Source organism: Drechmeria coniospora, chromosome 01 (assembly GCF_001625195.1).
Source record: "Drechmeria coniospora strain ARSEF 6962 chromosome 01, whole genome shotgun sequence".
Taxonomy (NCBI): domain Eukaryota; kingdom Fungi; phylum Ascomycota; class Sordariomycetes; order Hypocreales; family Ophiocordycipitaceae; genus Drechmeria; species Drechmeria coniospora.
This window is the reverse complement of record NC_054389.1, coordinates 10,714,269-10,741,631: the sequence shown is the minus strand read 5'-3', so window position 1 is coordinate 10,741,631 and position 27,363 is coordinate 10,714,269. Positions and strand designations below refer to the sequence as shown.

The 27,363-nt window shown below is 58.8% G+C and overlaps 7 protein-coding genes across 7 annotated transcripts; 4 read left to right on the top strand and 3 right to left on the bottom strand.

Annotated features, from left to right (window-relative positions):
- Positions 1–8,982: 8,982 nt before the first annotated feature.
- Positions 8,983–11,867, bottom strand: DCS_02856 (ENTH/VHS family protein; the record flags this gene model as incomplete). Its single annotated transcript, XM_040800182.1, has 6 exons — positions 8,983–9,465; positions 9,528–9,696; positions 9,770–10,826; positions 10,879–10,981; positions 11,438–11,683; positions 11,748–11,867. 6 exons carry the CDS (start codon positions 11,865–11,867, stop codon positions 8,983–8,985), a joined length of 2,178 nt encoding a protein of 725 aa, XP_040661065.1.
- A 3,351-nt stretch (positions 11,868–15,218) lies between these two features.
- On the top strand, positions 15,219–16,949 carry DCS_02855 (uncharacterized protein; the record flags this gene model as incomplete). Its single annotated transcript, XM_040800181.1, has 5 exons — positions 15,219–15,326; positions 15,441–15,505; positions 15,572–15,765; positions 15,846–16,589; positions 16,651–16,949. 5 exons carry the CDS (start codon positions 15,219–15,221, stop codon positions 16,947–16,949), a joined length of 1,410 nt encoding a protein of 469 aa, XP_040661064.1.
- A 1,088-nt stretch (positions 16,950–18,037) lies between these two features.
- Positions 18,038–18,662, bottom strand: DCS_02854 (uncharacterized protein; the record flags this gene model as incomplete). The annotated part of the gene is made up of 2 exons (XM_040800180.1): positions 18,038–18,548; positions 18,619–18,662. The coding sequence occupies 2 exons, from the start codon at positions 18,660–18,662 to the stop codon at positions 18,038–18,040; spliced, it is 555 nt and encodes a 184-aa protein (XP_040661063.1).
- A 2,590-nt stretch (positions 18,663–21,252) lies between these two features.
- On the top strand, positions 21,253–22,436 carry DCS_02853 (GTP-binding protein GTR1; the record flags this gene model as incomplete). The annotated part of the gene is made up of 2 exons (XM_040800179.1): positions 21,253–21,452; positions 21,548–22,436. 2 exons carry the CDS (start codon positions 21,253–21,255, stop codon positions 22,434–22,436), a joined length of 1,089 nt encoding a protein of 362 aa, XP_040661062.1.
- A 321-nt stretch (positions 22,437–22,757) lies between these two features.
- On the bottom strand, positions 22,758–24,102 carry DCS_02852 (UBX domain-containing protein; the record flags this gene model as incomplete). The annotated part of the gene is made up of 3 exons (XM_040800178.1): positions 22,758–23,514; positions 23,562–23,950; positions 24,013–24,102. The coding sequence occupies 3 exons, from the start codon at positions 24,100–24,102 to the stop codon at positions 22,758–22,760; spliced, it is 1,236 nt and encodes a 411-aa protein (XP_040661061.1).
- A 230-nt stretch (positions 24,103–24,332) lies between these two features.
- On the top strand, positions 24,333–25,227 carry DCS_02851 (Mitochondrial outer membrane protein; the record flags this gene model as incomplete). The annotated part of the gene is made up of 3 exons (XM_040800177.1): positions 24,333–24,358; positions 24,615–25,005; positions 25,117–25,227. The coding sequence occupies 3 exons, from the start codon at positions 24,333–24,335 to the stop codon at positions 25,225–25,227; spliced, it is 528 nt and encodes a 175-aa protein (XP_040661060.1).
- Positions 25,228–25,680: 453 nt separating this feature from the next.
- Positions 25,681–27,286, top strand: DCS_02850 (OXA1-like protein; the record flags this gene model as incomplete). The annotated part of the gene is made up of 3 exons (XM_040800176.1): positions 25,681–25,761; positions 25,833–26,735; positions 26,819–27,286. The coding sequence occupies 3 exons, from the start codon at positions 25,681–25,683 to the stop codon at positions 27,284–27,286; spliced, it is 1,452 nt and encodes a 483-aa protein (XP_040661059.1).
- Positions 27,287–27,363: the final 77 nt, after the last annotated feature.

Here is a 27,363-nt window from a genome sequence, read left to right as displayed (position 1 = left end):
GCTGCTCGCGGCGGTAGATTAACGTTGACACAACACGATTCGCATGGGTCAGCATCCTCCTCCCTCGTCGATCCGGCTCGGTCTCGCCGCGGGGTGCTCGCTGATGGCGTCCGTCAGGCGACGATGACGACGTCGCGAGAGGTTTTCCTCGTCGTCGGTCGGCCGCTTCCCACTGCCGCCTCGCCATTGGCATTGTGCCACCCTCGAGCCGGATGAGCCTTTTTCCTCTCGTCTTCTCCCTCGCTTCTGGAAAAGATGGGGAGCGTTCCGCCTGCACCAGTCCGAATGGGGCACGCACGAGACGCTTGGCGGACGGGTCAGCACCACACCACCCCGTGGGCAGCAGAATCCACCACCGCCGCCGAGTGCTTGTGGTACTCGAGGACGAGGGGCGGGGGCCAATGAATCGCGTCTTTTATGCACCTTGCATCTTGCCAACGTAATAGATGCAAGCAAGTATTACGTGCTTGTAGTTGCACAGAAGGTGTAGGTGCAAGTACAGTACCCGTGCTATACGGAGTACTTACAATGAGTACATACAGTAGGTAGTGCATAGTACAAGTATAGTGCAGCTCAGCTGCTTGCTAATATTGAAAAATGCACTCCGTACTGTGCTTGCGACTACATGTGTACAGTACACCTAAGCAGGTACTGTAAGTAGTTGCACGTGAGCAGTGATTAGGCACTAGGTACGGAGTACAGTAAGTATAGTTGTACCACAGGATACCACCTTCAGCGACTCAGCTACTCGTACTCTGTACATTGGCAAAACAAACACATGTACCCCGTACTTTCGTGTACTGTACGTACGACAAGTTGTCGGGCTCGGTCCGACCGAGGACCGTTCCCATGACGCCCGTCTTCGGTGAAGGCTTCGAGAACACGTCGACGGCGCACGGCGACGAGTGCTTTCCCCTACAGGCGCATGCATGCATGCATGGCTGGCTGCAGCTGACCTGGCCCGGAGCGTCCCCCAGCCTCGTCTCGTTCAGCCGGGGCCGTGCAGAACAGGTGCGACAAAAGCGCTCATCGATTCGTGCGCGGCACTTGTTGCGTGGCCTGGGTCCGAGTCACATGTACCGCGCTCGCTCTGCATGGCACTGTGCAGGCGAGTACTGTATGTTCACCAGCAAGCAGCAAGTATCAATGTACTTGAGCACAGTAAAGCACGGTGCGGAACAAGTGTGCTGTGCACGTTGGGTTACGTACTGGAATTGCACCACACTTGGCAGAGCACTAGACACCAAGGTCAGGACTAGACCAACCGATCCATGTTGCCTCTTATCGGCCGCCGTTGGCCACGTTGTGGCTGGCAGAGAGACGGGCACATTCGGAGCGCGGTATTGATATGAACGTACGGAGTACTTGAGAGTAGGTATTACTTGGTTGGTACAAGTACTTACGTACCGGTGGTGGCAAGCACAAGGCTCGTAAGAAAGGCGGGGAGTACTTGCGTGTGCGCATGCGTGTACTGTACTATAAGTAAATAAGTACTGTACGAGTATTATTATTACAATATACGGAGTACGGGGTACAGTGTGTTTTATTCTCGTACGAGGACCTTGCACGGTGTATTGGTTGTGCAGCAAGTACAACTAATTATAAATTTCGGCAATCATAGCGAGGACAGCAGGTACAGGTACAGCAAGTAATTACTGTGATACTGCAAGTACTGCAAGTACTGCAAGTACTCCGTACGGCGCATGCACATGCACAGTTCGGCTGGGGTAGGCACGAACTCGCACTGTTCTGCACTCCGTACTCCGTACGGTACGAGGCATTTCTCGAGCGCTGTGGAGTTGCCATGGGTTGGCCTCGTTCATTTTCCAGTTTTCTTGGGGCCTGCGCCTCGGTTGCGCTCGCGTGAGAATCGCCTGGATGCTGTGGACCGTTTCTGATTTCCCCGAGCGCCGCCGGTGACTGATTCCCCATGCTCCTGGCACCCGACTCTCCCCACCGACTCGCTCGCCGTTGCTCATAACGACCGTCGGTCAGCACGGAGCACGGATGCTTGCGATGACGGGACCACAGCACCAAGTGCAGCCTACATGTACTGTGCTGTGCTTGCAAGCACAGCACCTCGGCGCGGAAGCCGGTAGCGCACGCACCGACAGCGGCCAGGTATATCCCCTGCTGTACAGCGCCTGTGCCGATGCTCGTACATTTGCACTGTACCGTGCACGCACTGCGTACCAGCAAAAACGACCGAGGGAAACGTGGGCGAGTCCTCGGCTCTCTGCGGGATTCCATACCACCCAAGCCTACCCGGTACGGCACGCGTACGCCCAAGGCAGCCGCCGCCTCGCAGCCTGGCCTCTTCGGCGTCGCCTGCTGCCCTCGTCGTGTCGAGGGTCGAGGACAGATGGCGAGGTTCGTTCGGTCGACCCGTCGTCGTATTGCGACCCCGGCTTGGCCCAGGGGTGCGCCGGGGTGCGCGTGCGTGCATGCATGCGCCCCGGCCGTTCTGCCAGTCTGGGGTCGCGATCCATCATCATTCGGATTGGCATCATCATCATCATTTTTCATCGTCTTTGTTACCTGTCAGTAATAGTCCACTCTGGCCGTCTTCGTCTTGGAGGCTGGGAATGCTCGGCACCGGCGCATTTCGCCTCGGTCGGCCGTGTTTCGGCGAGGTGCTGGTTCATATGGTACGGCTGCTATAGCCGCACCAGCAACCATTACGGCATGCGTGTCCCAACGCTGAGGTGTATTACCGTGCCGCCCGCTGGCTTGGGTGTGCAATTACAGTGCTTGCGTGCAGTTGGTGTGCAGGTACTCCGTTCCCGCCGCAGCATTGATTACTTGCCTGGTACTAGACCTAGAACCCAGTACCCAGTTACTGCACAAGTACCTACCTAGTACTTACCTACAAGTAATTACTGTATTAATTACTGTATTAATTATACTGTATTATGGCATGGTACCAACAGAGCACGCACGAGTACTTACTTATTACTTGTACCTACTCCGTACTTGCCGCAAGCACACCGACTCACCACCTGGACACCATCCATGCTTCTTCTCCCGACTCGACAAGCATCGCTTGCCCGTCGAGTCGATGGCGGCACGTCGTGCTCGACTCGCCGCTCTCCCCGCGCGCCGTGGCCAGCTGGATAACGTAACGGCAACGCTCCGACTCGTCCACCGGCATCCTTGTCGGCCGCTCTCCTCCGTCGTCCGGTTGACCTGGCTCGCCTCGACCGTGGCTCGTCACGGCGGCGTCGCTTCCCTCGTCGGACGCGCATCAGCACCACCGAGCACCCGTTGCCCGCCTTGTCGAACTCGTTCTCGTCCTCCCACGCCGGCCCGCTCGCCCCCTCCCTCCCACTCCCACCGCGAGGCCGGCAACGCCCATCGTGCATGCGCCTGTCGGGCCCTCCTCCCTGCCGACCAGGGATCCGCCCGTCGCTCCGGCCGCTCGCCCATTGGCAACGCGGCGAACCTGTTTGGCGGGGACGAGCAAACGCACCGATAGAGTTGTTTCCGTCATCGAGCACGGAGCGCCGTGGTCCATATCGGCCTTTGATATGACAGGTGCATGCACATGGATCCGGGTGCAGGTGCACCTACAACTACGGTACATGCACTTCCTGGCCTGCACACACGATTCAGCATTGCTCGCGCGCGCAAGCGTACCGGCAGGTAATGCTGGTACGGTATTCCTGCACAGTCGGTCTGCTTGGGCACTTGCTTGTTTGTACATGGCCGGTACTGTTCATGCCGGTCCTCACCGACCGCGAGAACATGCAAGTAATACTTGTTCCGTACTGTAAGTACTGTATTGTAAGTAATACTTACTGTACTGCAAGTACTGTATTGTAAGTAATACTGTACGGTACTGTACGGTACGCCGGTACATCGCGGTGCTCGTACGAGGTTAGCGCTCGTGCCGTTTGCACAAGTACTTCGTGCTTGTTCCGCCAAGTAATAAGTATTGGTAATTATTCGTATGTAAAACGTCGTAATGAGCATCGTACACGTCGTACGCCGTCGCCCTCTCGCGGCGCGCATGAAACATGGATAATTGCTCTCGCGCAGGCTAACGGGCTTGTAGACAAGTGCACATGACCCGAATTGTTGAGCGCCCTCTTCCGTGTGCTATTTTCCTCGACTCATACTATTCACCCGCCGTCCAATGGACAATCGAGCCTCGCTCGGTCTGACATGAGCAACCATTCCGGCGACGAGGGCGCGGTCTTCGTCCCATCCGCGTGGGCGTGGGCGTGCATACCGGCACCGTCCATGGGCAAGCATGGGCGGCGAGCCCCATCAGCACCTACGTGGATGCGCATGCACCGTTCGCGTGCGAGGTCGCGTGTCTCCTGCGCCGTGCGAGGGACCGCCGTCGCCGTCTTGCCGTGTTTACATGCGTCGCCGCTGGTCACTGGCCGCTGCCGCATCGTCGCGATGGCGCCAGGGCCGGGACCAGTCTCGGAGAGCGAGCGCGTTCATGTCCTCGACAACTATAATGCCCTGAACGCCATGGCAGATTGGACGTTTCGGAGCAGGAGCCGCATGATTATTCGTAGTCCTTGTCCCCTGGTTTCCGTGCCGTTTCTGCCGAGGTCGTTGGTGGATAGATTTCCGAGCGCTGCGACTGTCATTCAAGCAGTACGGTGCGAGCATGCGCGGGGGTTCTTATTACCTGTACGTACAGTACGTGTAGCGCTGTGAGTCTATTGCTACGGCCCAAGTACGGGTGCTGTGCTCCGTACATGTAAGTATTTGGAGATGCTACATGCAGAGAGGATTACTTAATACTGGCTTACATGTACTGCACTTGCTTACGGAGAACTCAAGTACATCCGCACACAGATGCCGCCAAGGTATTACTGTGCTTGCACTCGCAGGCAGCAAAGGCCGATGCGGCCCGAACTTGGCGCACTTGCTGCTGCACTTGCAAGTGCTGTACTGTGTTAGTACTGTACTCAAGTACAACAAATAATAAGTCACTACATGTACCTACTCCGTACGCTTACAACTACTCCGTACTCCGTACAGTAGTCCGAGATGATGGGCCCCGTTGCCGGTGCGCAATACGTCGTCATGAAACAACCCTTGCCCTTCTCCATCGTTCGCACGCAGACTTTGCTTTTTCCTTGATCGCTCTCGGCCACAGCCTTTGTCTCTGGAACGACGAGGCCGAAGTTGGTTCCGCCCCTTGCGCAACGAATTGGCTCATGCTGCAAGTGTACATCTACAGTACTTGCACGTGTGCATACTTGGCACATACTGTACCTGTACATGCTTACTACTTAATATTACATTCAATAACCCAGCACCCCGGGGAAGCATGTCGCTGTACTTACTTGCACGTACTCAAGTACAAGCACATACCTGCACGTCGCATCTCGCCGGGTTGTTTCACGCTCCGTTTCGTTTCGTTCCGCACCCAACTGGCGTCCATGAAGTGCGAACAAGCAAATAATACAAGGTAGGAGTCGGTGCGATGCAAAACACGCCGCGGACGCCCTGCCTCGTTTCCGATGGAAGCACCGTCCGGCGCGGTAGAGAGGACAAGGCGGCGACGGCCGTGGGCAGACGGGCTCGTCGCATCCCGGCCGCGTCGTTGAGATGCCGTCGGCCACTTGGGGCGGACGTCGGCTAGTACGGAAGTGTACGGAGTCGGTGTGCAATCGACACATCTCCGCGGGCGGCTCTGCAATCGAGCCACGGTTCAGCAGCAGCAAGCAGACCGCCGCGAATGCTCGCTCGTACTTGCTTGTGGGGAGCGGAGTGCATGCGCTTGCATGCACAACTGCAAGTACGTACGTACGGGGCACGGAATACACTCGCCGTGCTTGCGAGGACTCGTACCTGGACTCTATACCATGAATGCATTCAGGCGCTGGTGCCCCTGCTGTGCGTGCACTTGCAAGTACTAATGCCCGACGGCGCACCGCCAGTAGGGAGGGGTAAGCGCTGGCGATGGGGGCCGGCGGCGGCAGGCAAACGCCGAGATAATTGCGAAATGACTGCTGTCGAGCTCGTACCACGTAGTACGTACCCAGTACGCAGTACTCCGCCCTTGTCCTCGCATGCACGCAAGTACAACATGAACACCGCAGGCGTACAAGTAATTACATGTAATAATTAATTCCGTGCTCCGGCATGACATGCAAGTGCTTGTGCTCCGTGCAGTAGGTGCACGCCATCATGACGTGCCCGTCGATGGGCAGCACATCGATCGAATGGACTGAAAGTCTCGGCTTCGCACTACACGGCCCCTCGTCCCGATGCGATGCTGGGACTCGCGTCGGCCGACGACGGAAATGACGACGCACGACGAGCCATTTTAGCATCCATGCGCTTCCATCCTCCGTCACGCGCGCCGGATGAGGCGGGAGCGGCGGTCCATCGCATCGCCGCCGAGGCGAGAGAGGGCGACATGATTCCATGGACGAGTGCCGATGCCGATGCCGATCAAACATCCGTCATGCATCATGCATCCACGCACCCACGACCGCCTACGACTCGGCACTCGCGCCTTCAGCAAGGGGATCGATGGAGAACAGGGCCCTTCCATGCTGATGCTACTCTGCTCCGTGCTGCCGACAGACACCCATCGAAAGTACGTGTGCAGTTGCTGTAGATTGGCTGTGCTCGCCCGCCGAAAATAGATGCTACCCGATGACGATGGACGGACAAACCCTCGACTCGCCTCGCCTTGGCCCACTTGGGGGGCCAATGGTAAATGTTGGCATTGGCATTGGCATTGGCATTGGCATTGGCATGGCATGGCATGGCATGGCATGGTCAAATGTCCGGAAGGCCGCCTGACTTGCCCATCTCGGTGGAGAGATGCACTTTCGCGGTGGAGTGAGGAGTCTCGTCGAGCAAAATGCCCACCCATTGCGGAGAGAAGGGCCGGCTGGCCGTGCCATCCGCCCGGGCAGGCGAGCAAGAAAAAAGGAAGGAAGGGGGAGAAAAGAGGCAAGCCAGGGCGAGGCCGGGCAGGCCAGAGCAAGCCAAACCAAGATGGCCGAATAAGGAGCACGGGCTGGCGGAGCAGTGAGCACCGAGTCGCTTCCTTCTTATCTCATCCTCCATCCCTCGATGCCTCCTGCCTTGCTGCTCTCCTGCCTTTCTGCTCTCCTACCCACCCGCTCCTGCTTTCCTACTCTCCTTCTCTCCTTATCCTTCTCTCCTGCTCCTGCCTTCCTGCTCGCCTGCTCCTGCTTTCCTGCCCTCCTGCTCCTGCTCTCATTCTCTCCTTCTCCTTCTTCCTGCTCCTGCTCCCATTCTCTCCTTCTCTTTCTCTGCTGCTCCTGCTTTCCTGCTCTCCTGCTCCTGCTTTCCTGCTCTCCTGCTCCTGCTTTCCTGCTCTCCTGCTCCTGCTTTCCTGCTCTCCTGCTCCTGCTTTCCTGCTCTCCTGCTCCTGCTTTCCTGCTCTCCTGCTCTCCTGCTCCTGCTCCTGCTCTCCTGCTCTCCTGCCCTCCATCCGTCAAATCACATCGCACGAATTAATACTGCATGTAACATGTAACATGTGCTAAGTTAGTGCACCTGTACTCCGCAAGTACTTGTGCAATAATACGGTGTACATACTTGCAAGTACGGAGTAAGTACGGAGTAAGTACGGAGTACATGTACTTAATTAGGCACAGTACATGCATTTAATCGCCGTACCACTCTCACTCTGTATGACGACTTATGTACTGTATTATAAGTACGGGGTGCGGAAGACTCGCTTCCCTTCCATCCATCATTAATGCTTGTACAACGAAAAAGGCAAAGGTAGGACCAGCCGATGGATGGGCAAGGGTCTGGCCCTTGGTACGGAGCAGACCGGCCGCTCCGCTGATTCGCTCAATTGAGCCATGCCAAGTTTTTCATGCAACCGGCTCGCCACTCGCTCCCCCTTTATCTCTTGCCTCAGCACGCTTCGGAACTATCCGTAGCGAGCGAGTGCGAGCTCCGTTCCCCCAACATATTACCCACATACTTGTTACTGTAAGTACAGCAACAACTTGTGCCAGGACGGAGTACGAAAACACTTGCTTGTACTGACAGAGTGCAGCGAGCAAGTAATTACATGCACTTGGGTGTAATACTTTCTTGTAACATGGTATCAATACTACTAACTGTACATGTATACGGCAAGGTAGCATGGCCCATCGGAACGTCGTCTTGGACGTACTTACAGGTGCCATCGCTGCAGGCACCGATGGCACAATCGTCCATGCATGGTATACTGTATTGGCGCTGATACCCGTGCTCCGTGCTACTCGTGCTTCCTGTTCTCCGTACATGACGAAGACGTGCAGTAGGATTCGCACACGTGCCTCTTGGCTGGGACACCTCACCCCATCAATTTCGCATTCGGTCTTTGCACCATTGTCGCGGCGAGCTCGCCCGTCGGCCTAGGTACGCCGTTTCCTCGAGCCAAGCCGAGCAAGTGAGTCGCTCGTCCTGCACGCTGCGGCCCAGAGCAACCGCAAGAGTTTCGCGTATGGTACCTTGTATGGTCGTCCATGCGATGGGCGTTGCCGTCGTCCGAGTGTAGGGTAGGCCGGATCGTTGCGACGCAGCCTCTCACCTACGCAGCCTCTCACCTACGCACCTCTCACCTACGCACCTCTCACCTGTGCTCGTCATGAACCCCTTCACTCGACAAACTAGCTCACGTCATGGCAAGCACACACATGTATCATTCGGGTATCCACTAGGTAATACACATCCGTAGGCAGGTACGTCAAGAGTCATGCAATGTCATCCCGGGTCAGCTATTATCAAAAGTTACCCAGCCCCCGAGCCATGTCGCTGAATCGCCGGACCCCTCTCCGGTGACCGTGCTGCATGCCTCGCCACCACCTGGGCGAGGACGAGCCATGTCACCCGGATGCCGGTATGCAAATGCTTCTCCTGCCTTCCCTCTCCGGACGCCACCGCCTTCGCCTGCGGCAAAGTGAGCCGGCGGCGGGGAAAAAGGAGGCGTCCGTCGGGCACCGCCGTCACCGTCGCCGTCGCCGCCTGCTTTCGTCACGCTCCCGAGTTCGGGTACGAGTAGCCCGCCGGGAACGTCGGCATGCCGCTCGGGAGGTTGCCCATGCCGCCAAAGGGATTCATGCCGACGGCCAGCGGCTGCTGTTGTTGATGCTGACCGCCTGCGCCGTTGTCGCCGTGCTCGCCCCGTCGCTGCTGGTTGCCACCTCCGTCGCGCCCGCGGCGACCCCTTCGGCCGGCCTCTTCGTCGCGGTGCCGCGTCGACTTCGGTCCGTTGCTGCCACCCTTGTCCGTCTGCATCCGACGACTGATGGCCTTGGACGACACGCCCGCGCCGATCTCGATGTCGGGCTCCTCGACGCACATGCCCGCCTCGATCGGTCGACCGCCGCTTCCGCCGTACGGAGCGCTCAGCATCCACTTGCGGTCCGCCTCCGTGAGCTTGCTGATGGGGATGACGCTGACGCCCGAAGAGTAGTCGCTGCAATCTCTGGGGCCGAATCCCACACCCCACCGAGTCTGTTTCCACGTCAGCTTCCATCCATCCCCATGCGCAGTCCTCTCGCCTCCGGGAGACCTACCCGTAGAGGCAGCTCAATGTTCCGGCTGTCCTCGGTCGTTTCTTTGGCGAGCACCGCCTCCTTGCGCGTCAGCATCTTGACAAACGCATGTCTCTTTTCCTTGTTCACGATGCACGTCTGCACCGTGCCGAATCGGCTAAAGATGCGTCGAAGTTCGCCTTCGGTGCAACTGCATGCGCCGTCAGCAAGTCATCGTCCGGTGGGACGCCCAGGAGCAGCCTAGGGAGGGGGGGTTCACTCACGTTACGCCTCCGACGAAGAGGGTTCGGCTAAACACTCGGATGCAACCGGGAGGCAGCGTAGAATCAAACTCAATCAACCGATCGACGGCGGGAAGCTCGCCGGGGGACGCGCTGCGCCCGTGCCGACCCTGAGGGCTTCGCTGGCGGTACTCGTTGCCGCGTCGAGCGTTGCGGTCACCGTCGTCGCCATGCCCGTAGTCTCCCCTGTCACGGCCGTTGCGCGGGGAGTCGCGGCCACCCCAACCACGATCCGGCGACCTGGAGCGGGAACGTCCGAAATTAGCGGGCGATCTGGTCGAGTCCTGATAGCCACGGTCGCGAGCGTTGTCCGATCCCGCACCCTGCACCATCCACGGCTGCGGCGGCGTGGCCGAGTAAGAACCTTGGGCGGCTGGGAAGGGGGCTTGGTACGATGGTTGGCCGCCGGCGGCGTTCGAGCCGCCGAGCATGGTCTGTATCAGGGCAGGAATCTTGTCAAAGGGAACACCCTGATCTGCGAGGGCCTTGATGAGCATAATTTGCTGCTGAGTCGTCGCATCGAGCCCGCCGGCTCCGGGGGCGCCCGGCATGGCCGAAGGGCCGCCGGCGTACAGGTTGCTCGCCGGCGGCATCGCCGGCGGCTGGGAAGAAACCGGCAGAGGGTACGATGGAGGGGCCGAGGCGGGAGGGTACGAATGGTGTCCCGCCGGCGGCTGCTGTTGAAGCTGCGGATGAGGCGACGCTACCGCCTGGGGTACGCTTGCAGAAGGAGGCAGGCTGTACGATGGCAACGCAGCCGGCAACGCTGCATTGCTCGGCGGCGCAGACGTGTTCTGGCGGGCAATGTTGGCGAGCGCCTCCAGAATGGAAGAGCCATTGGCCGTCGCCGGCGCTGACGACACAGGCGCGCCGTTCTGCGTGGCAGCTGCCACTATGCCAGGGGGCGGACTGCCCGGAGGAGTCGTCGAAGTTTCTGAGCCAAGAAAAACCGACAGGTTAGCCCAAATCCCGCAGGGTTCAGGGGCGAGAGAGGAGAGGGGGCCGGGGGAGGGGTGTTCGTTGCCTCGCAAAGGCCAGACTGTTGCACAAGCGCACCGAATCTGATCGGATACGACGTGGGAAATACATACTTTGCGGCGGTTGAGCAACCAGCTTCTCCTTGAAGGACTCCAGCATTTGGGTGGGAAAGGTCTGGCCCTTTTCCCAAATGTCTATGAGCTTCTTGATCTTTTCCTGCATGACGATACTCGTAAGCTACTGATGCACAATCGATGCGCGTGGATTCTCAATGGTGGGAAGGGGGGCGGGAGATGATGAGAGACCGATGGACGCTGCGGGTGGACATGACGAATCCTCGCATTTAGACATAAGGACTGGCTTCGTCCGAGACTGATCATCACGTCGACGTGCGTACATCGGCCGTGGAAGGAAGGAAAGAAAGGGGTAGGGAGTCGCGAGGAGGAGTGAAGTGAGCATGGGAGGTGTTGCGAGGGTGTAAGAGGGGTGATGGGTTCGGCGTCGGAGACGTAGGGAGATGCGGTTCGGAGTCGAAGAGGTTAGAGTCCCTCCCCTCGTCGAGCTCTCATCATCCTCGTACAAAATCGAGCAGCAGCAGCAGGTAAAGCGGCGGGGTGCATCTCGCAGGACAAGGCTACGATGACGACACTCAATTTGATGCTTATTGCGTACCTTTTGATCATCCGGAGTGGAATGAATGATGTCATTCATCAACACGGGCATGAGTTCTGTTACTCGATGAACTCCGGCGGCATACGTGCCGTCTTGCGCAGAGCTGTTTACTGGCTGTCCTTGGACCTTGGCTTGCTCGAGCCATTTTCGGGTTACAGAGTCTACGACGTAGAGAACCCCCAACTTGTGCGTCCCAGGCGCCTTCTTGAAGTGTGTGTAGATTTTTTGTATGAGAACGGATTCGCTCTGCAGGACGACGAGTTAGCAGGCGGCAGGGGCGAAGCGAGCCCTCGCGTCGAGGAGACCGTACCTGGATGTTGGCGACGCAGAGAGATGTTAGGCTAGTGATACGAGATCCAGAGACTCCTGGTGGCTTCAAGTTCAGCATGGCCTGGAGTCCAACCTCCAGATCCGCCACTGCCGATGCCATGACGTGATCGTCGGCCGGGCCGTCGAGGTCGGGCGGGAAATGGTCCGGCAAATATCTGACGTAGAAGAGAGACGCAGGAGCCGGACTAGACGTCTTGCCCTTGCCCTTGTTCTTCTGTACCCCGTACTCAGCACTCTTCTCACACCCCCAAGGAGTCGACGACGGCGCCAAAACTAAATGGCTCAAGATATCCGGGACTTGCTTGCTCGTCTCCTATTGCCCCTGCTCCGAGACAGGTGGGTGGGAGGCTGCAGAGGGAGGCCAGGCACCAAGAACACAGGCGTTTACGGGGCCCGTGGGACGAGAACTTCACCAAGAAGCGTGCGCGGGTCGTGTGTACGAGATGGCCGCTGCTCACAGAGTACGTACGGCGGCTATGCAATCTCTTCCCTCCTCTTCGCGCGGGTGCGACAGTCAGTTTCTACTGTGCGTCAGAAGGCAACGCGCACCGGTCACAACAAGGTTTGTGGATGACTTGGTGGCCTGCGAGAAAAATTTTGTCCGACGGGGGCTCCAAGGCTCGTCGGAGCCGAGAGTCAACACGTTCGAGTTGGGAGATGTAAGTGGGTTGGCAAAATGGAGATGGATCACTCCAGGCAGCGAGATAATCGAGATGGCGGCGTCCTGGGTTGACGATGAAATGACGATGGCGATGGCGGCGATGAAAGATGCACGCTCTCAGCTTGGGAGGAAATGGAGATGGAGGAGTGAAAAACAGGAGCGGGTGCGGGCGGAGTGGATGCGAGGGAAGGCATTTGAGGTGGGTGGGCCCGGCCCGTGCTGCTGTAATAAAACGCAAAACAAAGAAATAACCTGCCTGCTGACCCCTCTGCGCGTCATTGATGCCTCAGGCATGGAGTGGAAAATTCACGAGCCGTTGTGTCAGCCTGGGCACCCGAGGTTCAGCCATTGGACACGAGTAGGGCGCGCCTGTACAGTACATGTACTAGATGCTTGTACGGAGCACCTGTATAATAATTACTTTCTTTCTTGTACGGAGAACACTTGCTTACAAGTACTTGTACTTGCTTGTACAGTACATTCGGATCCAACAGTGTCCGTATGGGGTACAGCACATGTAAGTAATACTTTGGAATTTCAAGCAATAATAATACCTCTTGCGCTCCGTACTAAGTGTACAGTACACTTACTTACAGTACTTCATTACAGTACCTAGTACCTACTATTTACATGTACACCTACTTACTCGTACGTACTGTGCGTATTCCGTACTCCGTACATGTACACCTATTCCCCTGCTGCATGCACGGCACAAGTACGGAGTCTAAGCAGGTATGCAGGTAATAATACGGACATGAGCATGTAGAAGTGAGCGCGAGCACTCTTCTTTTGATCAGAAATGGGCCGTGAGTTATGCAGAGCTCGAGCAGCTCAACAATAGAGTGTGTTGGCCGATGCGTCATCCATTCGACGCTGAATATTATATTGGTGTTGCATTGACATGGAGTATAGCGAAACTCAACCTAAGTACCTAGTAGGTTTCAGTGTTTTGCGCACCAAGAGTATAGTGCTAGTACTTACTGTAAGTACGGAGTAAGTAAGTAAGTAATAAGTACTCCGTACTCCGTACTTGCGCAGGTATTATTAAACTGCATCAGTCTGCATCAGTACTGTGCATGTACTGCAACACAGTGCATGGAGCACCCTGCTCCACGCCTTTGCCCTCAGAAAGATGGCAGCTTGCACAATTCGACAGCGTGTGACACACGGCTAATATCATTCCGTACTCCGCATGTCCTCGGGCGGCACTCCAAGGAAACAGGCAACACCATAATACCATCCGCTCGAGCGAACGGAACCGGGCACGACATCAACCATTTTTTACGTGTACATGTGCATGTGCTGGTACCATGAGGATGCACTTATCATGCACGTGTTGGTACCTTTACTTAGGTACCAAGTGAGGTTTACATGTACTCACTTTGTCTACTACAGTAGGTAGTGAATCCGACTGATCTGCTGGCCATGCGGAGGAGGCCCGTGCAATCGCCGGTTCGGAACACAATAGCGCTGGTCAGCGCAAGCACATGCACATGGTACGGAATGGAGTACGACACGGTACGGATAGATATCTTCTTGCCGTGATATTCTCTGGCCGTGATATTCTCTGGCCGTGATATTCTCTGGCCGTGATATTCTCTGGCCGTGATATTCTCTGGCCGTGATATTCTCTGGCCGTGATATTCTCTGGCCGTGATATTCTCTGGCCGTGATATTCTCTGGCCGTGATATTCTCTGGCCGTGATATTCTCTGGCCGTGATATTCTCTGGCCGTGACATTCTCTGGCCGTGAAGTGGTGCTACGCGTACGGCTAGGGGGAACCGTGCAGGTAAGTACATGTCCATGGTTCGATTGCTGGAACGGGATACGGAGTATTAGAGGTTGCACTCTGTGATTACTACCGGCTTGTAGTTGTGATTACTGCACATCAAGTATTAGTACTTTAGTACAGTATGTGCACTGACCTACCCACCATGACAACCTGCTGTACCGAGTGCACCAAGTACTGTACATGGTTGTAATACTTGGTACAAGTACTGTACAGGACTCGTGCTGCGCACCAAGACTCGGGAATATTTTTAGTCCTTGCACTGTACTAACACGCGCAGTAATTACTGTCCTGTAAATATACTGTACTGTACGTGTACAAGTACATGTACAACACATGTGCTCGCACAAGTAAGTACATGCACTTGCTGCAGTTTGTTGTAGGTTCCCGTTCTAGAGGCCAGGACCTACAACCTGCTACGCAAGTACAAGCACCACGCACGCCGCTCCGGTGGGCACGCCACTCAGGGCCAGGTACCTACCTAACTGCTTAATGTACCTGGGCACCAAGGCTAAGTACCTAGATACCACCTCGCGGACGACTCCACCAAGGTACGGTACGAGGCCCCAGTGGTCGCTCCAGGGCCTGATGAGAGGCTGACGTTGAGGTTGAGGCCCAGAAAACGCTCCATACTAGTGACTACCTAGGTAGTACTTAGTACTGCTAAGTACAGCCCATACCATGGATGGCCCCGAATCATCAGCATCGGCCAGCCGGATCTCCCTGTTCGCAGCCTGGCGAGGGCGACTAATTTTTTTTTCGACCACGTACTAAGAGCACGAGTCCGGAGGGAGCGCTTGTACGTACCGTAGGCTCGTAACGTGCCATACCCGCTCAACACTTCAGCTGGCGCTGCTCCATACCTCTCAACCTTACCCTGCGCCTTTTTCAACTCGTTGCGGCTCAGACGAAACGAACGGTGCCCTTTTTCGTCTCCCCTCGTGTTCCCCCATCCTCCATCCTTGAGCTCCAGCTGTCTCCCATCCGCAGCCCTGCCGCAATGTCTGTCTCGCGCATCAGCAACTCTGCCCTTCGGGCCTCCATGCGCGCTCCGGCCTTCAAGTCGACCGCTTTCGCCGGCCTGCGATGCTACTCTGCGAAGACCCAGGTGAGAACAGGAGCGGTCTCCCCGTCTCGCCCCGTCTCGCCCCGGGCCGTTTGCGACTCGCCGACGGCCCGTCGACGGCATGCATGTATGCTGACGTAGCCATGCGCCCCCCAGACGCTCAAGGAGCGCTTCGCCGAGATGCTCCCCGAGAAGATTGAGCAGATCAAGACGCTCCGAAAGTGGGTGCACCCGCGCGTTCGAGTCGGAGGCGAATGCCTGCCTGCTGACCCGTGACCTCGCCGCAGAGAGCACGGCTCCAAGGTCATCGACAAGGTGACGCTCGATCAGGTCTACGGCGGCGCCCGTGGCATCAAGTGCCTCGTTTGGGAGGGTTCCGTCCTCGACTCCGAGGAGGGCATCCGATTCCGTGGCAAGACCATTCCTGAGTGCCAAAAGCTACTCCCCAAGGCGCCCGGTGGCAAGGAGCCTCTTCCCGAAGGTGAGCCCGCCGCGGCGGCCCGTCGTCTCCCGCGGCCGAGAGAGTGCCGGATGCTGACGGCGAGAGGTGAATTCGAACAGGCCTCTTCTGGCTCCTCCTCACCGGCGAGGTCCCCTCCGAGCAGCAGGTTCGCGACCTGTCCGCCGAGTGGGCGGCCCGCGCCGACCTCCCCAAGTTCGTCGAGGAGCTCATCGACCACTGCCCGACGGACCTGCACCCGATGGCCCAGTTCTCGCTCGCCGTCACGGCGCTCGAGCACACGTCGTCGTTCGCCAAGGCGTACGCGCAGGGCATGAACAAGAAGGACTACTGGGGCTACACCTTTGAGGACTCGATGGACCTCATCGCCAAGCTGCCCAACATCGCCTCGCGCATCTACCAGAACGTCTTCAAGGGCGGCAAGGTGGCGCCCATCCAAAAGGACAAGGACTACTCGTTCAACTTTGCCAACCAGCTGGGCTTCGGCGACAACGCCGACTTTGTCGAGCTCATGCGCCTCTACCTGACCATCCACACCGACCACGAGGGCGGCAACGTGTCGGCCCACACGACGCACCTCGTCGGCAGCGCCCTGAGCTCGCCCTTCCTGTCGCTCGCGGCCGGCCTCAACGGCCTCGCCGGACCCCTCCATGGCCTCGCCAACCAGGAGGTTCTCAACTGGCTCACGGAGATGAAGAAGTCCATCGGCGACGACCTCAGCGACAAGGCCATCACCGACTACCTGTGGTCCACCCTCAACGCCGGCCGCGTCGTCCCCGGCTACGGCCACGCCGTCCTCCGCAAGACGGACCCCCGCTACATGGCGCAGCGCCAGTTCGCCCAGGGTACGTGCATGGCGGACGAGTCGAGTGCGGAGGCGAGCGCGAGCGGCTGACAACCCTACAGAGAAGATGTCCGAGGACCCCATGTTCAAGCTCGTCAGCCAGGTCTACAAGATTGCGCCCGGCGTCCTGACGGAGCACGGCAAGACCAAGAACCCGTACCCCAACGTCGACGCCCACTCGGGCGTGCTGCTGCAGCACTACGGCCTCACCGAGGCCAGCTACTACACCGTCCTCTTCGGCGTCTCCCGCGCCATCGGTGTCCTTCCCCAGCTGATCCTGGATCGCGCCTTTGGTGCTCCGATCGAGCGCCCCAAGTCCTTTTCGACCGACAAGTGGATCGAGCTCGTCAAGAAGCTGTAATGGCGACGAGCGGACGAGACGGATGGACGACGGGAGCGATGCGAGCCCGCCTCCACCTCTTCGAGCTTGGAGGGCCTCTGATGGACGGGACGGTGGACGTCGTGTTCGTCCGTGGCTCCTAGGAGGTGTGCCTGGCAGTCGAGGGCTTCCAACGGAACGGGCAGTCGAGATGTCGGCGACGGAGCCGATCCCAAATGTACCATTAATGTAGGAGTCTGGGACTGCTTTCTCCCCTTTTCGAGGTAATGAGATGGATTTCTACTTTTCTTTCGCCGAGTGACGCCGAAGCAGCCGTCGATGGCGCTGCGCGATGACGTAACGGCATTTGAGTTTCCCTTTTCAGGATTCGCCCTGCCCCTCCATGGGCGATGGTGAAACGAAAGCCGATGCGGCCGGCTGATTAATTACTTGATGAAGCTGGAAATCTCATGGCACAGCGCCGCCGCGAAGCACCGGCCAAACGGCGTGGCAGCAGGGACGAGGGCTGTGACGCCTCGGACGTTGGGCGGCAAGTAACGGTCTTCCGCTGAGTGATTCGGTAGGTGACGGCCAGCTCGGCAGTACGTGTACATGGCCATGTTTGTGGGGAAATATTCATGCGTGCTTTCGCGGCAAATCAAGATGCTCGGAGAGAAAGGCTGGGAAAAGCAGTTCTGCGCACCGATGCAGCGTCGCTCCGTGTACGAGAACGCCGTGGACGGGGTCCGAGAGAGTGTCCGAGAGAGTGTCCGAGAGAGGGTCCCAGAGAGGCAAACGGTAATAATGAATGGGCCGAAGGTGTCACCGGGTGTACCGTGAGAGGCTACGATAAAGGAACGAGGAATGGATTAAACGAATGAATTATACATATGCAAGAGCGAATCTATGAATCTATAGCGGACACAAACAGTAAATCAAGGCGACAAATGAGTGGACGCTTTCAACAAGCAGTGCTGATGCCGTGAGGACTCCTCGGCCGAAGGGGGTAGTTGGGCCAGCCGACGATGCCGCCGTTCCGGGAGGAGAGCCAGAAAAAAGCAAACGGACATGTAAATGCATGCAAACAAAACGACAAGAGAGCGACTCGACACGGTTGAGGCCGGCGGCACTTAGGCGGGGGTAGGCTTGCAGACGGGCGGGCCCTTGAAGTAAACCGTCTTGGTCGCGCCGGCGGGAGCCGTGACCACGGGCAGGCCAGGGTTGCCGAAGCCCGGGCGCTCGTGGTGAGGACGACGAGGCGGCATGTTGGTGCAGCTCGTAGGCTTGCTGACGGTGACGGAGGCGCAACCCTTGCAGTCGATGGAGGCGGTCACGGTGACCTCGGGTGCGCCCGAAGGGAAGATGGTGATGGTGCCGTCCCACTCAGGGGCGCCGGCGGGGCGTACGTGAGGGTGCTTGGGCTTGTCGTTTTCGTTGTGCTTGGGCTTGGCGGGTGGGCAGGGGAGGTCGACGGTGGCGAGGCCGCCGGCGGCCGGGCAGACGAGCACCTTTTCCATGAGCCAGGTCGGAGGTCCGTGGTGGGGGCCGCGGCCGTGGTGGGGCCCGCCGAACGGGCCGTCCTGGGGACCATCGACACCGGCCGGCGGCGGAGGAGGAGCCTGCTGCTGCTGGGCAACGGCACTGAACGAGGCGGAGCGTGTTAGCGACGGACCCTTGCTCGGAGGCACGAGCAGGCTCGAGTGATGCTTACCAGGCGGCCGAGGCCATGAGGAGGGTGGAGACGGAGAACATCATGCTGAAAAGAAGGTGGTGGTGGTGCTTGTTGAGGTGGCTGCCCGCTGGTGCTCGAGAATATGATATTGTGTGTTGTTACTGGCCGGAAACCTGCTTGTTTGCTTGCGATGGAATGAGCGAATGGATGGATGAACGAACGGACGAACGGATGAATGAGTGAATGCTGACTTGACTGAAACTGTTTGATGGAATGAAGAGGCCGATGAAGGGGAACCGAGCCAGGTATATATAGGCATCAAGCTCGCCGGACATCCGTCTCGCCGGACGGCGTCTCCATGCGAGTGGGAAGTGAGGATGGTGGTGGCGATTCGTCCTCGAGCGGCTCTGGTCCCTGCCGCGTCATCATCTGGCCGGTGCCTTTTGCAGTGGCGACGATGCCAACGGCCCGCTTCCCGGCATGGGATCCGAACTGAAGGTGTCCTCGACCAGCCTGTCTCCGTCGCAGGTTAGGAGGCGGACGCGCAATCGCCCAGCGGTTGGCGGTGGGCGGAGACGCTGGAGCGGTGGAGATGGGGACTCTCGCTCCAGGTGGTCGACGGCAGTCCAGCGGCACGCCTGCGCGGCGATAGACTTACCCGTACCTCCAAGTTAGTGACCACCACCCGCCCTAACGAACCTAGCCTCAGGTCACACCAGCTAACAGCACGGCGCACGCGCGCTGCAGCGCCGCTGCTAGCGGCACCCTGAAGGCCGAAACTGGGGCGCTACGTACGGCGTCGTGAACGCGTGGGGGCCCTTGCCTTGGTAGGTTAGCATCGAAGGGTACCTGGTGCCTACCGACGGCAGCCTGCGGTTCGGCGGGCATCTGTTCTGCCGCATGTACTCGGTACCAGCATCGCTAACTCGATGCTAGGTGCGCGCGCCGGTGTAGGTTCTGCTCCCTCCAGCGGCACTTGGCGACCACCAGCCGCTGGTCGATCCCCCCCCCACCCCACAAAGAATCGGCGGGCCCGTTGTTTGATATTGAGGTGCCAAGGTCGGCAACGCGGCTCGCAATCCCCCATCTCCCCCCAATCCCCTCCCGACCCGCCCGCTATCATCGCTATGTGATGTTTCGCCAGCCTCGGCCGCGTCATGGACCCGGTCGTGTGTAGAGCGGCATGTGGCGGGAAACATGCCCGTATGGGACGGCCGTATGGGACAGCCGTATGGGACCGCAGCCTGGGACGGCCAGCCAGATGGGACGAACGGCATGACTCTGGGCGCCCCTGGAGTATTTTCGTCACTGACTTGGCGTCTTGCGTGGCAGATGTTTAAACTTCATCGTCTCGGCGTCTCAGATAGTCGGGCATGCCGCCCCGGTCTGAGAGTGCCGTTGGCCGAGGCAGAAAGCGTACCCGTACATTCACACTTATGCATATTGCCAGCAGCCCAAGGGGAGGAACTGGTCCCATTCATGCACCGGCAACCGATCTGTGGCACCTACTGGCATCATTGCTCCCGACGAATACGACTGCTAGGAGGAGGAGGGACGGGGGAGGGGAGGGGAGGGCGGTTGTCCCTGGCGCTGGCACCCACCACTCGTGAACCTTGGCCGAGGAGTTTATCTTTCGGACAAACACCCCTTGATCTGCGACCGTCACGTACGTCATCGAGTAACCCTCCACGCCCGACGTTAGAAGTTGAGAGAAACAGTCGAGGAACCAGGGCCGCGTTTTGCCGCCGTCATCGCATTCATGCATCATGCCACCCACGCGAAGCAAGGATTCCGACAGATCAAACACAGGACCAAAGGACCAACTGGGCATAATTCATGAAAGGCCAAGAGAAACGACCGTTTGGTCTTCTCCCCTAGCCTTTCCTTTCCTCGTCCGTTTGTTTCTGTACCTGCTCATGGATTCTGGTGTCGATGCCGATTTGAGCAACTTTGACCCTACATGCCGATACATGTGCTTGCAGGCAGGCATGTCTGTCGGCCCGTCCGCCATTTGCTCACGAGGAGTGCGATGACTCGACGAGAGCAGACACGTTAGCTCCGTTCGTTTGAGCGCAGGCTACGAACTACCCGACATGATGCTCCCTGACATGATGTTTCCGCTCCGCTGCGAGAACATGTACTTGCTTCCGCTTGCGTTCGGTGTAGATGGGCGAATACGTAAGCAAGTCGTAGCTCCGTACGGAGTAATAACAATCCGAACTGTTTGCACCCGCCCCGTACTTTGCCTTTACCGAGCCACTTGTGGCGTGGAACCAAGCGGCGAGGCGATGCTGTGGCGCCGTGCCGAGCAGAGCCCCGCCCAAGACAGGGCACTTTGGACCTACGGAGTACAGTACTTGCTGTAAGTAAGTATTACTGTGCAGGCCACAAGTAGTTCAAGTACAGTGGGTGCGCATGTACTGTACTATACTGTACTGTACTCTATAGTACTGTTGTTATCTTTGTGCAGTTTGCAGAGTGCGGCGTATTACTTCAATTGTGGCTGCTCAGTCCATCTATTTACCCTCTGGTGCAGCTACGTACCACCTACACCTAATACCACCCAACACTGTGGCTGTTGCTCCTGGTGTGCATCACCGGTAGGGGCAGCTCGACGGCACCAAGCTTCCACAACCTCCTCGTCCGGAATCCGACCGCCATTTCCTCCAAGCCATGGACTCGTCCTTGCCCGACCAAGTCTCGCCCGAGGATGTCGGCTCCGGCGTGCCGTCCAGCCCTCCCTCCGAAGTCCGCAGCGAAGTGAGGAAGCCAAAGAAGAAAAAGGTGCTGCTCATGGGCAAGTCGGGCTCCGGCAAGTCGAGCATGCGCAGCATCATCTTCAGCAACTACATCGCCCGCGATACCCGGCGCCTGTGAGATGCCTCCCCCCCCCTCCCTCCTCCCCCCTCCCCCAGAGGCGGCGGCAGCAGGCCCGCGGTCGGCCGGCGCTGACTCGTCGGAAACCCAGAGGTGCCACCATCGACATCGACCTCTCGCACGTCAAGTTCCTCGGCAACCTCACCCTCAACCTCTGGGACTGCGGTGGCCAGGAAGCCTTCATGGAAAACTACCTCTCCCAGCAGCGCGTCCACGTCTTCTCCAACGTCGGCGTCCTCATCTACGTCTTCGACATCGAGTCCCGCGACGTCGACCGCGACCTCGCCACCTACGTCTCCATCCTCTCCGCCCTCCTCCAGTTCTCCCCCTCGGCCAACATCTACGTCCTCATCCACAAGATGGACCTCGTCGTCCCCGTCGCCCGCGAGACCGTCTACGACGAGCGCGTCCGCCTCATCAAGCAGAAGACGAGCGAGTACGTCGCCTCGGTCGGCGGCGACATGGCCGACGTCGACCTCACCCCCTTTGCCACCTCCATCTGGGACCAGAGCCTCTACAAGGCCTGGGCCTCCATCATCCACGATCTCGTCCCCAACCTCTCCGTCATCGAGCAGAACCTCGCCAACCTGGGCATCGCCATCGAGGCCGAGGAGATTCTCCTCTTCGAGCGCACCTCCTTCCTCGCCGTCTCCGCCTGGACCTCCGCCGAGGGCCAGCGCAACCCGACCGAGGACCGGCTCGAGCGCATGTCCAACATCATGAAGCACTTCAAGCAGAGCATCTCGCGCTTCACCGGCACCCCGCGCAACGCCGAGCAGTTCATCCGCATGGAGCACAAGGCCGGCATGCGCTTCAACCTCTTCATCCTCAAGTTCACCACAAACACCTACCTCATGGTCGTCCTGCCGCCGGGAGAGGCGCGCTTCAACGCGGCCATGCTGAACTGCCAGATTGCCATCGAGCACTTCAAGTTCCTCGACGGTCCTGCCGGCCAGAGTTCCACGCCGGCCGCCGGCTGAGAAAGAGTCACGCTCGGTGCGGCTTGGCGTTTGGAGTCGCATGACGCCGTGTTCCCCCTCGTCGGCGTCGGTGGCGTTGGAAAACCCGAATGCCTTTGGACTGCCTTTGGACGGGAGGCTACGACGTGCGAGCCCGAAACGGCACCGAGTTCACTCGCTTTCATTCGCTGCCCTGCTCGTCGTCTGCGTAGACGTACCAGTCTACGTAGTTCTCGGCCTCGAAGCAATGAGCCGGCCCTCGTCCACGTCTGCTCGTTTCCTCCTCCCGCCCGCATCGCGTGAATCTACCTGCAAGCAGGCCCGTGCACGGCCTCTCATCGTCTACACCCATTTCACCATGGCCGTTCCGCCCTTCTTGAACTCGGGCACGCTGCCCAGGACCAGCCTCTTGTCCGCGTGCTCCTTGTTTGGGAATGTCGTCACGAGCATCCAGCTTCGGTTGCGCGTTTCCGCCGATGCGCCCTGAACAAAGTCGTACACGTCTCCGACCGTGTGGGTCGTGTTGAAGCGAGCGGGGAGCCGCGTGCCGTCCGGCATTTGGATGCGAATCATCGTCGTCGGCTGCGTGCTGTCAACCACCGGCGCGGCGACGGCCGGCGCCGATGCAGCAGCGGGCGCGGTGCTCGAGCTGGCGGCCAAAGTGCTCGCCGCCGTCTGTCCGCTTCCGGCACCGGGCACGGGGCTGCCGAGTCGCTGTCCGGATCCGCCAAAAGGCTTGTACTTCTTCGGCTGGGCCGTGTACGGCGTGTCGTGCTGGTGAAGCTTCACGTCCACAGGCTGGTCGTGCTCGACGCCCATGAGGTGGAGAGGGGCCCGGCCTGAGCGGATCATGGCCAGATCCGCCTGGTTCGCCGGGTCGTCGAAACGCCGGAGCTCGCCGTCGTCGACGCTGAAGCCGTCCTGCCAGATGTGCAGCACGCGCTCTTGAGGCCCGCCGGCCGCCGCGCGAGCCGGGCCCAGAGGGTCGGGAATGCTTCGACTCTCGGTACCGTCGCCGCCGAGCGTGACGCCGGTGCCCCGGAAGCGGGAGGCGCTGGAAGGGCCGGCCTCCGCCGTCTCGTCGGGTCGGGTTGTGTTTCTACACCATCAGTGTCATGTACATTAGTTGGGGCAGCAGCGACGTACGCTTTGGCTTTGGCGAGAATGTCGTTGATGATGCTCCGTGGCCCGCCGCCCTCTCGACGAGGGTCTTGCACTGCGAGCCCCGACTTCTCGCCCCCGGCAAACAGGTTTCCTCGACTTTCGTCTTCCTCATTGCCGTCGTCGTCGTCGCCGTCGTCGCGCGCGCGAGAGCTTGCGCCCAGGGAGCCGAGCGTTGCCACACCTCGTTTCTTGTGTGAGGACGTGCTGGCGGCTGGGTGACCTTCCGGCTGGGGAGCCGGGAGACCACCGAGGGTCCGGGGACCAGTGTAGGGCTGGTTTTGATCCGCCTCATTCTCGTCATCCTCATCTGCAAAGAAGCTGTTGCATGCCGAGATGTAGTCCCAGTTGTGTGCCTCGAGATACTGCAGGGCCTGCGTCGGCGTCGTCAGTCAAGATTCGACGAGGAGGACGAAGGACGAGGAGAAGAAGGGACGAGGGAACGTGCCGTCTCTTCACCGGCACCGGATGCACTGCAGAAGTTTGTCACAAGCGTCTGCTTGTCTTGAGGGTTGTTGTCGGCCATTGCGAATGGCGTGCGGCTTGGTGCAGCGGCCGGGAGAAGCAGCAGCAAAGCGAGCTGGAGGGTTGGCTAAGATTGCTTGACCTTTGGTGAAGAATATCGGAGCGAGGAGTGGGCGAATCTCTGTTTCGAATTCTACTGTGGTTGGAGAGGTAGATTTGCACTTGCTGGATGTGTTTACTGCTGTGGTTGTGGAGGATGGCAAGCAGGGTCGAACGACGAGAGTAGTGACAATGTTAAGACGCAAGGTGCTACAAAGGTAAACTGGTAACTAATTACTGCAGGAGGCAGCTAGGCCTGTTCCTCTGCGAGTGCCTACTGTACACACGGGGTATCCCGCACCGTAGGTACTGTACTGTACTGTACAGTAAGCAAGTACAGTAAGTACTGTACTATTACTTCATTACTTGTACAGGCACCACAGGGGTGGCGTGGCGGACGCAAGACTGAACCCCACCGGATCAGCGATCCACCGACTCCGAGGTGCTCCCCCCCCCCCTACTGCGACCCGATAGCGCGATCGGACCTTCGGCGCGAGCGTCGAGGCGGTTCCGGCTCCAGCTCGAAGGCACCTTCACCCAGTCACCGAACGACAAGAGCTGCACCGCGTGGAAGGCAGGGTGGAAGACCGTAGCGATGGCTTCCGAAGTCTCCCCCAACCACCTCGCCGAGTCCGGCATCACGATGCACTCCGACAGCGAGCAGTACTCTCCCGGGGAGGATCTGTCCACGTCACCACCCTCCTCGAGCTCGCCCGTCCTTCTCTACAAGCCACCGACGATTTTTTCGCTGCTGCGCGGAGCTGCCATCAACCTGCTTCTCCCTTTCATCAACGGCATGATGCTGGGATTCGGAGAGCTCTTCGCCCACGAGGCGGCGTTTCGGTTGGGTTGGGGTGGCACAAAGGTACCTTGGCTTTCCCTTCCTTGCCCCTTTTCTTTCAAAAGGTGAAGGGGTCATGATCATTCATCGATGCCATGCCGGCCACTTTCATGTGCTGCGTATTGACAGACATAGGTCTTCCCCACGTCTCGGCGGAGAACGCATCCGATCGGGCCGGGTATCGAGGTCAGAGAGCGACGTGAGAAACCGACGGTGTCGCTGTACGACTATGCGAGCTTGGAGTGAATATGGGTAAACTTTGAGGGGCCAATGCACGAGAACAAGATGGAATATCCTTGTATCGCTGTCAAGACAGAACCCTGGTGGGGGATGACGAGGTCTGCTGGAGAAGGGGCTTCAGTCGCCGCATCGGAAGACCTTCTTGTGCCAGCTTGAATTGGCGTTGGTTCCGCGGTGGAACTGTTATCGAATCAAGCAAGAAGAGTCGTTATCAAATATATCACTACCGTATTGACTCGACAATTGTTCCAACCGGATGCCCTCGGCGCTCTTCGCCCACCGTGCGTGCCATGGGCACACCAGCGGTACAGGCAGAGGTCGTGCTGGGGACGGACTCTCGGCAACGCCGAAGTTTTTCCGGTGCCTGAACGCCGAGCCCAAAAAATTCCCAAGCCCACGGCGACAGCTGCACGGTTGGTCCGAGGCCAAGTTTGAAGCATCTCATCTCACACCGTTGCCATGCTTCCAAGCAGGGGAATTGTGCGCACCCTTCCCTCCGCCGCTGTGAGGAGGCAAACCCAGCACCAACAGCGCGCAATAGTAAGCTCGGTACCCTTCGTCTTATCCTGTGGTCGTATGGAACGTGGGAGCTGACAGGAGCGTTGCGAAAGTCACCGAGCGTGCTGTCACATCGTCTTCGCCATGGACGCCATTTCGCCACCTTCCCGCGGACCAGCAGCGGCGGTAGCTTGACGACCAGTTCGCCGGTGAGGAGCTCGATTTTCGTCACGCCAATCGCCCTCGGTGGTCTCTCCTTCTCCCGATCCCTCTCGCTCTGGGGATACGGCAAGCCGACGTCGACAGCGGAGGGGGAAGCGGCCCAAGCAGCAGCAGCGCCCTCCGTACCTGATGCCGTCCAACCCGTCGACGTCGCCGCTGAAAACAGCATCCCTGCTCCCCAGGCTGAGCTCGCCGTGCCCACCTCCGATGTCGAGCTGCCGTCGTCGATCGCCGACATCGTCAACGGCAAGGACATCCTCAACATGCCCGAGCAGATCGGCTACCTGCACGCCATCGGACTTGAATACGGCGTAGGCCCGACCTCGGTCATGCAATGGGTCCTCGAGCACGTTCACATTTGGTCCGGCCTCGGCTGGGGTGCATCCGTCATGGCCACGGCCGTGGCCCTCCGCGTCCTCATGCTGTACCCGCAAATCCGCAGCCTCAAGTTCAACGCCGTCATGCAGAACATGCGCAAGGACCCTCGCTCCCAGGAGGCCATGAAGCTCATCCAGCAGGGCTTCCAGGAGCGCGACATGGAGATGCGCCAAAAGGGCCAGTACCTCAACAAGATGCTCAAGCAGCAGTACGGCGCCAGCAGCTGGGGCATGCTGTGGTCTTTCATGCAGATTCCCTTCACCTTTGGCCTCTTCCGCATTGTCAGCGGCATGACCCACATTCCCGTCCCGTCGCTGGAGACGGCCGGTTACCTTTGGTTCACCGACCTGACGGCCACCGATCCGTACTTTATCCTCCCAGCCCTCGGCACTGGCCTCATGATTGGCGCCCTCGCGGTACGGCAGACATCCCCACCCCCCTGCTTCGACCGCCTGGAATCTAGGAAAGGAAGCTGACAAGGTGCCGACGACGATGATAGATCAATGCAAAGTATGCTCCCGAGGCTCAGCGAAAGATGCTCAAGAACATGACGTACATTTTTGGCGTCGTCGGTTTCGTCGGCACAACCTTCCTCTCCGCTGCCGTCAACCTCATGACCGTCGCCCTTGGCGCCGCGACGTTGCTCCAGTCCATCATTCTCAATAATGCAGCAGTCCGCCGCGCCGTCGGATTGCCTCCACCACCCGTCGAAGCGCCCAAGAAGGGCACGTACGAGGCTCCCTGCGACGGCTCCGTGCCCAAGGGCCTCCGTGAGCGTCTCACCGGCAACCTCGACGACATGAAAAAGGGCTTCTCCGAGCAGGTCACGAACTACACGGGCCAGTACTCGGGCACGGAGGCCGAAAAGGCCGAGCGCAAGCGCAAGGATCTCCTTCGCAAGCTCGAGGAAACACGCAAGCAACAGGAGCGTGAAGAGTTTGAGAAGAAGTACAAGAATCACCAGTAAAGGTGTATGTGTATGTTGGTAAACGTGTATGATACTCGCCGGCAGGTACGTGTTGGGCCAACGGGCGGCGCCATGAC